Source organism: Scyliorhinus torazame, chromosome 1, assembly GCF_047496885.1.
Source record: "Scyliorhinus torazame isolate Kashiwa2021f chromosome 1, sScyTor2.1, whole genome shotgun sequence".
Taxonomy (NCBI): Eukaryota; Metazoa; Chordata; class Chondrichthyes; order Carcharhiniformes; family Scyliorhinidae; genus Scyliorhinus; species Scyliorhinus torazame.
Window position 1 is genome coordinate 410,596,287 of NC_092707.1, and position 15,198 is coordinate 410,611,484.

The 15,198-nt window shown below is 48.5% G+C and overlaps 1 protein-coding gene across 1 annotated transcript in view; it reads left to right on the forward strand.

Annotated features, from left to right (window-relative positions):
- The first annotated feature begins 3,150 nt into the window (after positions 1 to 3,150).
- Positions 3,151 to 15,198, forward strand: part of LOC140428393 (uncharacterized) — a 40,227-nt gene continuing 28,179 nt past the window's right edge. Inside the window, exons 1-2 of the mRNA XM_072514804.1 lie at positions 3,151 to 3,190; positions 8,105 to 8,449. Of these exons, the coding sequence (XP_072370905.1) occupies positions 8,185 to 8,449 (265 nt within the window). The 5' untranslated portion in view covers positions 3,151 to 3,190; positions 8,105 to 8,184. The remainder of the gene's footprint in view (positions 3,191 to 8,104; positions 8,450 to 15,198) is intronic.

Genomic DNA, 15,198 nt, shown 5'->3' on the forward strand with positions numbered 1-15,198 from the left:
CCTTCTCCAGTCTCCGTGTCGTTAGCACCTCCTCCAGCAATGTGGAGGCCGGCTCCACTGGGAAGTTCTGTATTTCCTTTCTGGAAAAGTGTCAAACCTGCATGTATCGAAATATTTCCCTCTGCTCCAGCCCATACTTCGCTCCCAGCTCCTTCAATCCTGCAAAACAATCCCCAAGAAATAAATCTTTTAGTGTTCTAATTCCTTTCTCCTCCCATCTCCGAAAATGTCCATCCTACTTCCCTGGCTCAAATCTATGGTTCCCCCGATTTGGCATTTCACTTGCCCCTGCCCCCAACCCGAAGCGCTGTCGAAACTGCCTCCAAATTCTCAACAAAGCTATTACTACCGGACTCCCTGAGTATCCCCCTCGAGGCCGTCGGGAGCGACGCTGTCGCCCGCACCTTCAATCCCGAACCCCTATACAAACTCTCCTCCATTCTGACCCATTCTGATTCAAGCCCTCTGACCCAGCTCCGTACCTTCTCCACATTCGCCGCCCAGTAATAATCCATCAGGTTCGGAAGACCCAAACCCCCTGCCTGCCTTCCTCTCTGTAGTAGCACCTTTCTAATTCTGACCACCTTCCCTCCCCATATGAACGAGGTAATCATCCCTTCAAACCCTTCTAGCCTGTCAAAGGCTTTCTCATCGTCCCCCCCCCCCCTCTTTTACCACCTTCCCTGAGCTTACTGAAATATCTAAACCCCGACACCTGCAACAACCATTCCTGTCCCTGCTCTATCCATGTCTCCGAAATGGCCACAACATCAAAGTCCCAGGTACCAACCCATGCCGCAAGTTCACCCACCTTATTCCGGATGCTCCTGGCATTGAAGTAGACACACTTTAAACCACCTTCCTGCCTGCCGGTACACTCCTGCAACTTTGAAACCTTACTCATGACCTCACTACTCTCAACCTCCTGTATACTGGAGCTACAATTCAGGTTCTCAAGCCCCAGCTGAACTAGTTTAAACCCTCCCGAAGAGCATTAGAAAATTTCCCCCCCAGGAGATTGGTACCCCTCTGGTCCAGTTGTAGACCATCCCGTTTGTAGAGGTCGCACCGACCCCAGAATGAGCCCCAATTATCCAGAAATCTGAAACCCTCCCTCCTGCACCAACCCTGTAGCCACGTGTTCAACTCCTCTCTCTCCGTATTCCTCGTCTCGCTAGCACTTGGCACGGGTAACAACCCAGAGATAATAATTTTGTTTGTCCTAGATCTAAGTTTCCACCCTAGCTCCCTGAATTCCTGCCTTACATCCCTATCCCTTTTCCTACCTCTGTCGTTGTACCTATATGGACCACGACTTGGGGCTGCTCCCCCTCCCACTTAAGGATCCCGAAAACACGATGACTGAGGTCCATCTCGTTCATGCTTCTCTTTTTCAATCGGGTTCGAGTCCGACATGATTTCCCGCTGGTGTGATGCACGATAGGAAGGCCTGATGGGATATTGACGAGCTGCTGTTAAATTGAATATTCATGAGATGCAAATGAATGCAAATTGCAATCACACCACCAGGCAGCAGGATAACTGAGCCACGAATAATCCGCCTTCAGGGGAATTACAAACTTTTTTATACCCGGGGGTTTCCGGCTTTTCCTCTCCTGCTGGATTCTCTGCTCCCTCCCGTCACCAAACTCTCCCCGGTTGGGATGGGAGAGGGATCATAGAATCCCTACAGTGCAGAAGGAGGCCATTCGGCCCATCAGAGTCTGCAGTGGCAGAGCACTGCAGCCAGGCTCACTCCCCTGTCCTATCCCCGTCCTATCCCGGTATCCCCGCACATGGCCAAACCACCTAACCTGCACATCTCTGGACTGTGGGAGGAACCCGGAGCTCCCGGAGGAAACCCACGCAGACACGGGGACAATGTACAAACTCCTCACAGACAGCCACCTGAGGCCAGAATTGATCCCGGGTCCCTGGAGCTGTGAAGCAGCAGTGCTAACCACTGTACCACCCAACACCTTCCAGAGCGATCCACTGGTTCACTCACTACCTGAGCTGTATTTCCCACAATTTGCCTCTCCTGGGACCACCACTGGCTCCGTGCCCTTTACCAATATTAAAAATGTCAGTTGGAGGGACAGAGTTTGGCTCCCTCAGGTTTATTTCCAGTCTCTCTCAGTTACCCCCACTCCCATGCCCTCCGTGTTGAAGATGGCAGTAGCAGCTGGTAAAGATCCTGTACCTGAGGAATGGAGGGACAGAGACACCATTCTCCCAATCTGACCCCCCGGACCCTAACCTGGGGAGAGGCCTCAGTTTTCACAAACCCAATAGGCTGTGGCTCTGTTGATCCGTGGGGCGGTCCTGTCCCTTTAAATGTCTGACTGCCTCTTCGAATGTTGCAGACACTTCCCATTCTAATTCCCAAACCTACTTCCTATTGTGAGAAACACTCTCCCACTATTGGTTCAGTAAAGATAACTCCAATCTCCATGGACTGCAGCAGTTCAAGAAGGCAGCTCACCACCGCCTCCTTCAGGGCAATTAGGGATGGGTAATAAAAGCTGGCCTAGCCAGCGACACCCACATGCCAGGAATTCATTTAGACACTAACTGGGAGAGGTCAGTGTGTTTGAGAGAGCTGTTCCACAGTGTGAGAACAATATTGCATTTCACAATTATATCAACACATCTGGACTGCTGCGATCAGCACAGAGTAACCCCCAGGATAGAAATCATTCACAAACTAACACAACTAGATCAGTCTCAGAAGCTGTTTCCTCTCTTTAACACAGAACTTCTACTGCCTGGACTGTCCCTTTAAATACTCTCAGGAAACTTTCAGCTCAGAATTTAACTCACTGATTTTGTTTTTCTTTTAAAGGTGCGATTGATCCAGTCCTTATCCAGTCTCCGAGTCTGGAACGTGTCACAGAGGGTCAGACTGCACGGTTCCAGTGCACCATGCAGAACGCGGCAGTGACAGACAACAAGGTTGATTGGTACCGGGAGCGGCCAGGGAAACAGTGGGAGAGCATTTTAACACATTATGCATATAATGACATAGACCGGTCTCCAGGTTTCTCTGAGCGTTTCCTGCCTTCCAGACACATCGACTCCAACAGATACATCCTGACAATCAGCAACGTGCAGCCCAGTGACACTGCCGTCTATTACTGCTGAGTGTGGGGAAGGGTCTATGGGAGTGGAAGCCGGCTGAATGTAACCAGTGAGTAGAGTTTTCATTCCAATTACCCACAGCAATAGCCTCTTCCAGATGAGTGAATTGGAGATGAGTTTGTGATGATGAAGAGCTAGGAGGTGATGTAAAGTGATCTTACTGATGGGTTTACTGTGGGGAAGAAGCTGAGCTCAGCTTCAGCAATTCCCCAAAGTTCCACATCTCTGGCTGTATCCTGAGGGGGTGTCTGGGGAGGTTAGTGCCGTGTGGCTGTTTACTGAGCTGCAGAGAAACTTTGTCTGAGCCGAGTCCGAATGTTGGACAGACATTTGGAGAGAGTGGAAAGAACATTGGGATCAATGGAGGAGGTGGAGAGACTGATCTGTGTGATGGTGAAGATGGGAATGTTGACCAGGTTTCTGAGGGTGAAATGAGGATGAGGAGGGAGCCAGGGATGGTGCCCTGGGGACACAGCAGAGGCGATCATTCAGACACTGGAGGAGAAATCCTTTGGTGCTGATATAATGTGGATGATGTGAGCAGCAGGAGTGGGACCGTGAGAGAGCAGTGCCAGGGGCTGGAATGTGGATCCGAGACTTTTAAACAGGAACCTGTGCTCAGTGGTGTTAAACAGAGTGGAGAGGTGAAAGATTCTGAGGAGGGATAGACAGTGGCCATCACATTCACACAGATATCAGTTATGATGTTGATCAGTGGAGTGCCAGTGTTGTGGGTGAGAGTGAAGACTGATTGCAGGATCAGGAGCTGGGAGTGGGCAGGAGGTGGCTCCCAATTGCAAACAGCAAGAGTCAGTCGAATGGATGGTTTGATTGTGGAGACAAAGAAATGACTCCGTTGCTGAGAATGTGTGTGTGAAATGAGCATGGATTGTGTGGGGAGGAGTGGACAGACGGTCAGATCTAAGCACAGCTGTCTTTTCACATCCTGTCATGAATGATAGTGGGGAGCAGTGACGGTCCCGGACCAGACCCCAACTTTGTTAGGATCCCGGACAGGAAACCCCAAACAATTTACAATTCATAAAACTGTGAGGAAAGGATATTTCACCCCAGGAGTGGTGAGTCTGACCAATAGGTATCTTTTATAGTAAAGCAAACTTTAATTTAAACACAAAATGAACCACATTGTAAGTGTGGTAGTCTGTGTAGCGGTATTACGGTACCTGGTAATGCTGGAACACCATTGGTAGATATTGTATGTTTCCTATTGGTCAAGCTGTATGGTAGCTCCACCCTGCAAGGTGGGGTATAAGAGCCCGAGCCGCCCCAGCAGCCTTCACTCTGTACCTGAGCTGCTGGGGGAAACATCTCGCTTATTAAAGCCTTCAGTTGGACTACAACCTCGCTTTAGTGGTCATTGATCGTGCATCAGTGAGTGATTGTAAAGTTACCACAGTCCCAGATGACCACAGGCTGTTTCCCCTTTGAGGGGGAGAGCTGACTGGTGGTGATTTAACCCGAGGGTCACCACACCTCAGGCGAGGCGCAAGGTTGAGAAGGCGGGGCCTTCATGAATAACCTCAGACTGTACGGGAATTGAACCCACGCTGCTGGCCTCGCTCTGCATCACAAGCTAGCTGTCTGGCCCATTGAGCTAACCCGGCCCCTTTAACCACATTGACAGCAAAGAAATAACTTTACATTTATCAGTGAAACAGTTCATAAATAAAAGGAAAAAAACTTACCTCGTGCTCTACTCCTACCAATATATATATTCCAAATAATCAAACCGCTACAGTTCAAAATCATAAATAAAGTTGACAATCAGGGTTACTCCATGTTCTCTGTGCAGACCTTTGGCGAGAGAGGCCCTTTCAAGAACAACCTGAAAATCCTTCTGTCTTGTCAGACTCAAATCCTCTGACAAACCTGTGAAAACCACTGGCAGACCTGGCTCCTCCCATTAATTACATAATCTGTATCCCAATGTGATATCCCATGACCTGCCCAGCGAAGACTAAACACCATCACTCACCAATTATCTACACTCCAGTGACCTTCCAAAACAGAAACTAGTTCCATTAGCCATCTCTCTGTAAACAAATAAATGGTTAAATTCAACGATGACCTCACATTGATGACTCCTGAATCGCAACTTTAAGAACAAAGAAAAGTACAGCACAGGACCGGCTCCTTCAGCTCCAAGCCTGCGCCGTCCATATTGCCCATCTAACTGAAAACCTTCTATACTTCCGGGGTACTTATCCCTCTATTCCCATCCTATTTATGGATTTGTCAAGGTGCCCCACAAACGTCACTTTCGTAGCTGAGTTCACCATCTCCTCCGACAGCGAGTTCCAGGCACCCGCTACCCTCTGTGTAATAAAACTTCCCTTGCCCATGTCCTCTAAACTTTGCCCCTTGCATCTTAAACCTGTGTCCCTCAGTAATTGACTCTCCCATCCTGGGACAAAGCTTTTGCCTGTCTACTCTGTCCATGCCCCTCATAATTTTGGAGACTTTTATCAGGATGCCCCTCAACCTCCGCCGCTCTAGTGAGAACAAACCATGTTTCTCCAACCTCTCCTCATAATTAATGCCCTCCATACCAGGCAACATGCTGGTAAACCTCTGCTAAACCCTATCCAAACCCTCCACATCCTTTTGGTAGTGTGGCGACCAGAATTAAACATTGTATTCCAAGTAGCCTAACTAAGGTTCTATACAACTAGAGGATGACTTGCCAATTTTTATGCTCAATTGCCGGACCGACGAAGGGAAGCATTCCGTATGTCTTCTGGACAACATTCTCCACCTGTTTTGCCACTTCCACTGACCTGTGTACCTGTACACCCAGATCCCTCTGCCTGTCAATATTCTCAAGGGTTCTGGCATTTACTGTATATTTCCCAAAGATTTTAGACCTTCCAAAAAGCATAACCTCACATTTAGCCGGACTATAGTCAATCTGCCATCTCTCTGCGCAAGTCTCCAAACGATCTATATCCTGCCGTATCCTCTGACAGTCCTCATCGCTATCCACAATTCCACCAACCTTCATGTCATCTGCAAACTTATTAACACTGTCCTCCAAACAGCAAAGGTCCTCAGCAGGTATCCCTTCACCCTGGGGTGTCCCTCGAAGATGTCGGGGATCTCTGACTGCCCCAGGATGCAGCTGTCGTGCACACTCCCGGGGAAGTGTGCACACACGAGCACGATCTCCATGTGGTGGTCGCTCACAAGTTGGAGGTTCAGAGAGTGGAATCCCTTTTTGTTGGTGAAGGGAACACCGTGGTACCCCGGTGTGTGCAAGTGAACATGTGTGCGATCTATTACCCCCTGGATCTCGGGCATCCCAGTGATGCCCCCCCCCCTCCCACCCCCCCCCCCGCCCCGTACAGCTGAGGCAGCAATGGGGCCGTGATTGGAGAACAGGATACACTCGGCTGGGGGGGTGAGGTGGGGGTGGGGGGTGACGTGAGGGTGGAGGGGTGAGGTGCGGGTGGGGGGGAGGTTGACTGTACACAGCAGCAGAATGATTGTGAGGATTCACTGTCAGGGAAAGTGATCATTCCGAGGGAAGCAGTGAGCAGGATGGGGAGGGGATTAGGGATTTTCCGGCAACATTTCTGCAGCACCGGAGCACAGAGCAGAGAAGCAGAGGAGCTGGAATGTGAGAGGAGGGATTGAGAGATGTGTGGCTCCATGAGTGGGGATCGGGTGTGGGGAGAGCCTGAGGCTGGGAGGTGTAATCAGGAGCTGCCGTCCATCCAGACGCACATCACTCTGCTCACTGACGTTGCTATTCCTCTTCACATTCCCAGCGGCATTCCTGTTGTTCCCTCAGTTCCTATTTCTATTATTTGGTCTCTATCTCTTTTTGTCCATGACCTTTAATTTGAGCAGAAGTGAGGAACACAAGGGTGGGGGTGCTAGATATTACATAGATATTCCATAATAGTTAACCAGTTGTATTTGTTGCTTGTTTAATTAGTTATTTTTAATAAGAAGTTAATTATGTTTAAATGTACAAACCTGGTGACTGTAATTATTGGGCAGCTGAAGACCTCGGGTATTGTAAAATAAAAGTTAACATCAACCATGTTGAGACTCCGGGTCAAGTGGGGCTGGAATTGACCGCGCACTGGCCCAGGGTGTTGTAACAATATGTTTCAACTAATTGACATTTAACTCAGATACTTTTAAACATGAGCTGATATGTGACTCATTTACACTTGCTCAAAGCGAGACAGATACCGGCTGTCTGCAAACAAAAGGAATATGTTCAAGCCGTGCTCCTTTCTTTCAATTCAACAGGAGCTTTGGGAGCCTCTAATTCGAGGTAATTCTCCATGACAACGTTTCAGTCAATCAGAGTTGACTTTCTTTTTTAATAATCTTTATTGTCACAAATAGGCTTACATTAACACTGTCATGAAGTTACTGTAAAAAGCCCCTAGTCGCCACATTCCGGCGCCTGTTCGGGTACACAGAGGGAGAATTCAGAATGTTCAAATTACCTAACAACTCGTCTTTCGGGACTTGTGGGAGGAAACCGGAGCGCCCGGAGGAAATCCACGCAGACACGGGGAGAATGTGCTGACTCCGACAGACAGTGACCCAAACCGGGAATCGAACCTGGGACCCGAGAGCAGTGAAGCAACAGTGCCAACCACTGCGCTACAGTGCCGCCCATTGGCACCATTTCCCCTGTAGAATAAATTGTGAATCTTTGAAATTTAACATTCCTGTGTTTTTCTCGATGAGTACAAAATGAAAACGTTCAACAATGTGTCTCTTTTTGACAAGATTCAATCCTCAACAACCAAGCAACTGATTTTTAATTTACTCACACAAATATATTTTGCTTTATTTGAATGAATCAGCCCATCATTTCAGTCTTAGAATCTGGTTCTCGCTTTTTAACACCGAACATTCCCTTTAAACACTTTGGAACCTTCAGACTGGTGTTTAACTTGTTGATATTTTTCCCTTAAAGGTGCGAATGCTCCAGTCCTTATCCAGTCTCCGAGTCTGGAACGTGTCCCAGAGGGTCAGACTGCACGGTTACACTGCACCATGCGGAACGCCGCAGTGACACACACCGATGTTCACTGGTACCGGGAGCTGCCAGGGAAAGATACGGAGAGGGTTTTAACACATGATATAAAGAACAACACACGATGGAGTCCAGGTTTCACTGAGCGTTTCTATCCTTCCCGAGACACGTCCAATAAAACCTTCATCCTGACAATCAGCAACATGCAGCCCAGTGACACTGCCGTCTATTACTGCTCCGTGTGGGGAGATATCAGTGGGAATGGATCACAGCTGAATGTAACCAGTAAGTACAGTTTCCATGAGTCTCATGTGGTTTTACTCACAGATAGAATCTTCTTGAACTTATCTTCGAGAATCTTAATTCTTTGACTCCTTTGTTTACTCGGGTTTTTGCCAATGTGGTGCCTCGAGCTGTTTTGTTTTATATTCATACTTTATTGACAAGATGCCATCCCTAACTGCCCTGGAGAAGGTGGTGGTGAGCTGCCTTCTTGAACCGCTGCACTCCATGTGGTGTAGGTACTGCTGTTAGGGAGGGAGTTCCAGGATTGTGACCCAGCGACAGTGAAGGGACGGCAATACATTTTGTTACGACACCCTGGGCCAGCGCACGGTCAGTTCCAGCCCCACAGATCCCAGAGTCCCAACATAAGTGAATTTAAAAAGTAATTTGTGTATTTTCCTGAGATCTTTGACCCTTGACTTCTCCAATGAGTTACAGGCACCAGATTTGAAATTAAAACATTCGAACTGTTTATTGATAAAAGGAGTAAAAGATGAACAGATAATGGAAATAATGTAACACTGATCTACTAGTTTAACTATTCCCCAAACACCGTCCCACCCGCCACCCACATGCACACAAGACAGACACACAGGGGGGAAGGGAAAGGATCAAAATGATGGGGATTAAAATGGGTGTGAGATATTTGAGGATATTTGCTGCTGAGTTTGAGGTCCTTGTAGGCCGTGATCTCTTCAGAATGCGAGGTGTTGAACCATCGGAGGGTTTGGAACCTCAAACTGGGCCATTCAGGCCGGATTCTCAGGCCGTAGGATCCCCTCTGGGGACAGGCTTCAACTTGTGTTGAGCTGAGCGTTACCCACGGAAGATGCACTTCAAACCTGCTGAGTTTCTGATATGTGGTCAGCTTCAGCAGACTCACCAACAACTTGTCTCAGTTACACAGAATATTAGAGCAGCATTTTCCTGAGGCCTTTGAGAGGTCTGGTACTTTTAGCGGAAGAGGAACCGGAAAGACCCCCTCCCCAGCTCTGTATTCAGGTTTTGAGTACTCACTAACTGCTCTGTGTTCCTGAAGGGGGTACAAACTGAGATTTGAGAGAGAATCCCCCTCTTCTGGGGGAGAGATTCAAAAGGATTCTGCTCAGCTCTGCAGTTTGGAAAAATCTGGGTTGGCCGGCACCGATTCGTCCTCCAACACGGCCGGAGACTTCTCCGCTCACACTCTCCTTGCCATTCCGTGGGCCACAACAGTTTTACGTGTTTCTGTAACATGGCCAACATGCATTGTCCCCCAGTCTCTAACTGAGACAGAATCTGAGGGTTTAGTTGAGAAGGAGGTGGTTTTGGTGGTTGAACAGGTTTGAAGTCCCCACCATGGGTGGTTAACAGACTGCCCCTGGTACTTTCCTCCAACTTGGTCGACACTCCTTGACACCTTCTCTATACCTGACTCTGTCTGTCCCTCACCACTCGCCATGTGAACCTGTCTACATCACACTCTCAGACAAATAATTCCAGATCCTAACCACTCGCTGTGTGAATCTGTCTCCACCACACTCTCAGGCAGAACATTCTAGATCCTAACCACTCGCTGTGTGAATCTGTCTCCACCACACTCTCAGACAGTACATTCCAGATCCTAACCACTCGCTGTGTGAATCTGTCTCCACCACACTCTCAGACAGTACATTCCACATCCTAACCACTCGCTGAGTGAATCTGTCTCCACCACACTCACAGACAGAACATTCCAGATCCTAACCACTCGCTGAGTGAATCTGTCTCCACCACACTCTCAGACAGAACATTCCAGATCCTAACCACTCGCTGTGTGAATCTGCCTCCACCACACTCTCAGACAGTATATTCCAGATCCTAACCACTCGCTGTGTGAATCTGCCTCCACCACACTCTCAGACAGAACATTCCAGATCCTAACCACTCGCTGTGTGAATCTGTCTCCACCACACTCTCAGACAGTACATTCCAGATCCTAACCACTGGACCTAATTACTGCTCAGTGTGGGGAAGCGTCTATGGGAATGGAAGCCGGCTGAATGTAACCAGTAAGTAGAGTTTTCATTCCAATTACCCACAGCAATAACCTCTTCCAGATGAGTGAATTGGAGATGAGTTTGTGATGATGAAGAGCTGGGAGGTGATGTAAAGTGATCTTACTGATGGGTTCACTGTGGGGAAGAAGCTGAGCTCAGCTTCAGCAATTCCCCAAAGTTCCACATCTCTGGCTTTATCCTAAGGGGGTGTCTGGGGAGGTTAGTGCCGTGTGGCTGTTTACTGAGCTGCAGAGAAACTTTGAGCCGAGTCCGTATGTTGGACAGACATTTGGAGAGAGTGGAAAGAACATTGGGATCAATGGGGGAGGTGGAGAGACTGATCTGAGTGATGGTGTAGATGGGAATGTTGACCAGGTTTCTGAGGGTGAAATGAGGATGAGGAGGGAGCCAGGGATGGTGCCCTGGGGACACAGCAGAGGCGTTCATTCAGACACTGGAGGAGAAATCCTTTGGTGCTGATACAATGTGGATGATGTGAGCAGCAGGAGTGGGACCGTGAGAGAGCAGTGCCAGAGGCTGGAATGTGGATCGGAGACTTTTAAACAGGAACCTGTGCTCAGTGGTGTGAAACAGAGTGGAGAGGTGAAAGATTCTGAGGAGGGATAGACAGTGGCCATCACATTCACACAGATATCAGTTATGATGTTGATCAGTGGAGTGCCAGTGTTGTGGGTGAGAGTGAAGACTGATTGCAGGATCAGGAGCTGGGAGTGGGCAGGAGGTGGCTCCCAATTGCGAGCAGCAAGAGTCAGTCGAATGGATGGTTTGATTGTGGAGACAAAGAAATGGCTCCGTTGCTGAGAATGTGTGTGTGAAATGAGCATGGATTGTGTGGGGAGGGGTGGACAGACGGTCAGATCTAAGCACAGCTGTCTTTTCACATCCAGCCATGAATGATGGTGGGGAGCTGTGACGGTCCCGGACCAGACCCCAACTTTTGTTAGGATCCCGGACAGGAAACCCCAAACAATTTACAATTCATAAAACTGTGAGGAAAGGATATTTCACCCCAGGAGTGGTGAGTCTGACCAATAGGCATCTTTTATGGTGAAGCAAACTTTAATTTAAACACAGAATTAACCACATTGTAAGTGTGGTAGTCTGTGCAGAGGTATTACGGTACCTGGTAATGCTGGAACACCATTGGTCGATATTGTATGTTTCCTATTGGTCAAGCTGTATGGTAGCTCCGCCCTGCAAGGTGGGGTATAAGAGCCCCTGCCGCCCCAGCAGCCTTCACTCTGTACCTGAGCTGCTGGGGGAAACATCTCGCTTATTAAAGCCTTCAGTTGGACTACAACCTCGCTTTAGTGGTCATTGATCGTGCATCAGTGAGTAATTGTAAAGTTACCATAGTCCCAGATGACCACAGGCTGTTTTCCCTTTGAGGGGGAGAGCTGACTGGTGGTGATTTAACCTGAGGGTCACCACACCTCAGGCGAGAGACAAGGTTGAGAAGGCGGGGCCTTCCTGAATAACCTCCGACTGTACGGGAATTGAACCCACGCTGCTGGCCTCGCTCTGCATCACAAACCAGCTGACTGGCCCATTGAGCTAACCCGGCCCCTTTAACCACATTGACAGCAAAGAAATAACTTTACATTTATCAGTGAAACAGTTCATAAATAAAAGGAAAAAAACTTACCTCGTGCTCTACACCTACCAATATATATATTCCAAATAAGCAACCCGCTACTGTTCAAAATCCACTCATAAATAAAGTTGACAATCAGGGTTACTCCGTGTTCTCTGTGCAGACATTTGGCGAGAGAGGCCCTTTCAGGAACAACCTGAAAATCCTTCTGTCTTGTCAGACTCAAATCCTCTGACAAAACTGCGAAAACCACTGGCAGACCTGGCTCCTCCCATTAATTACATAATCTGTATCCCAATGTGATATCCCATGACCTGCCCAGCGAGGACTAAACACCATCCCTCACCAATTATCTGCACTCCAGTGACCTTCCAAAACAGTAACTATATCCCATTGGCCATCGCTCTGTAAACAAATAAATGGTTAAATTCAACCATGACCTCACATTGACTACTCCTGAATCACAGCTTTAAGAACAAAGAAAAGTACAGCACAGGACCGGCTCCTTCAGCTCCAAGTCTGCGCCGTCCATATTGCCCATCTACCTGAAAACCTTCTATACTTCCGGAGTACTTATCCCTCTATTCCCATCCAATTTATGGATTTGTCAAGGTGCCCCATAAACGTCACTTTCGTAGCTGCGTTCACCATCCCTTCCGACAGCGAGTTCCAGTCACCCACTACCCTCTGTCTAATAAAACTTCCCTTGCACATCTCCTCTAAGCTTTGCCCCTTGCACCTTAAACTTGTGTCCCCCAGTAATTGACTCTCCCACCCTGGGACAAAGCTTTTGCCTGTCTACTCTGTCCATGCCCCTCATAATATTGGAGACTTTTATCAGGATGCCTCTCAACCTCCCCCACTCTAGTGAGAACAAACCATGTTTCTCCAAACTCTCCTCATAGTTAATGCCCTCCATACCAGGCAACATCCTGGTAAACCTCTGCTATACCCTCTCCAAACCCTCCACATCCTTCTGGTAATGTGGCGACCAGAATTAAACATTGTATTCCAAGTAGCCTAACTAAAGTTCTATACAACTAGAGCATGACGTGCCAATTTTTATGCTCAATTGCCAGACCGACAAAGGCAAGCATTCCGTATGTCTTCTTGACAACCTTCTCCACCTATTTTGCCACTTCCACTGACCTGTGTACCTGTACACCCAGATCCCTCTGCCTGTCAATATTCTCAAGGGTTCTGGCATTTACTGTATATTTCCCAAAGATTTTAGACCTTCCAAAAAGCATAACCTCACATTTAGCCGGATTATAGTCAATCTGCCATCTCTCTGCGCAAGTCTCCAAACGATCTATATCCTGCCGTATCCTCTGACAGTCCTCATCGCTATCCACAATTCCACCAACCTTTATGTCATCTGCAAACTTATTAACACTGTCCTCCAAACAGCAAAGGTCCTCAGCAGGTACCCCTTCACCCTGGGGTGTCCCTCGAAGATGTCGGGGATCTCTGACTGCCCCAGGATGCAGCTGTCGTGCACACTCCCGGGGAAGTGTGCACACACGAGCACGATCTCCATGTGGTGGTCGCTCACAAGTTGGAGGTTCAGAGAGTGGAATCCCTTTCTGTTGGTGAAGGGAACTCTGTGGTACCCGGTGTGTGCAAGTGAACATGTGTGCGATCTATTACCCCCTGGATCTGGGGCATCCCAGCGATGCCCCCCCCCCCCGCTCCCCCCCCCCCCGCCCCGTACAGCTGAGGCAGCCGTGGGGCCGTGATTGGAGAACGGGATACACTCGGTTGGGGGGGTGAGGTGGGGGTGGGGGGTGGCGTGAGGGTGGAGGGGTGAGGTGCGGGTGGGGGGGAGGCTGACTGTACACAGCAGCAGAATGATTGTGAGGATTCACTGTCAGGGAAAGTGATCATTCCGAGGGAAGCAGTGAGCAGGATGGGGAGGGGATTAGGGATTTTCCGGCAACATTTCTGCATCACCGGAGCACAGAGCAGAGAAGCAGAGGGGGTGGAATGTGAGAGGAGGGATTGGGAGATGTGTGGCTCCATGAGTGGGGACAGGGTGTGGGGAGAGCCTGAGACTGGGAGGTGTAATCAGGAGCTGCCGTCCATCCAGACGCACATCACTCTGCTCACTGACGTTGCTATTCCTCTTCACATTCCCAGCGGCATTCCTGTTGTTCCCTCAGTTCCTATTTCTATTAATTTGTCTCTATCTTTTTTGGTCCATGACCTTTAATTTGAGCAGAAGTGAGGAACACAAGGGTGAGGGTGCTAGATATTACATAGATATTCCATAATAGTTAACCAGTTGTATTTGTTGCTTGTTTAATTAGTTATTTTTAATAAGAAGTAAATTATGTTTAAATTTACAAACCTGGTGACTGTAATTATTGGGCAGCTGAAGACCTCGGGTATTGTAAAATAAAAGTTAACATCAACCATGTTGTGACTCTGGGTCAAGTGGGGCTGGAATTGACCGCGCACTGGCCCAGGGTGTTGTAACAATATGTTTCAACTAATTGACATTTCACTCAGATACTTTTAAACATGAGCTGATATGTGACTCATTTACACTTGCCAACCACTGCGCTACAGTGCCGCCCATTGGCACCATTTCCCCTGTAGAATAAATTGTGATTCTTTGAAATTAAACATTCCTGTGTTTTTCTCAATGAGTACAAAATGAAAAACTTCAACAATGTGTCTCTTTTAAACAAGATTCAATCCTCAACAACCAAGCAACTGATTTTTAATTTACTCACACAAATATATTTTGCTTTATTTGAATGAATCAGCCCATCGTTTCAGTCTTAGACTCTGGGGAAAAATTCTCCGTTATCGGCGGAAAGTCCGCGGATCGGCGCAAAAAACAGCGCAAATCCGACTTGCGTCACGTGGGAAAAATGGGTCGATATGGGCTAGCAGCGACGTAACGGGATCCGCGCTTGCGCAGTGGTTCACGCTGTGCAGCATCATACGCGCTGCACGGCGTGACAGCTCATAAGGCCGCGCTGCTCCCCCCCACCCGACCGGAACACCCGACCGCACCACCCGACTGGATGGCTGGCCGCCGCTCAGCCCCGAGGTTCGAGTCACGGGATGTGGAGGCGCTCCTGGACGCGGTGGAGCAGAGGAGGGAC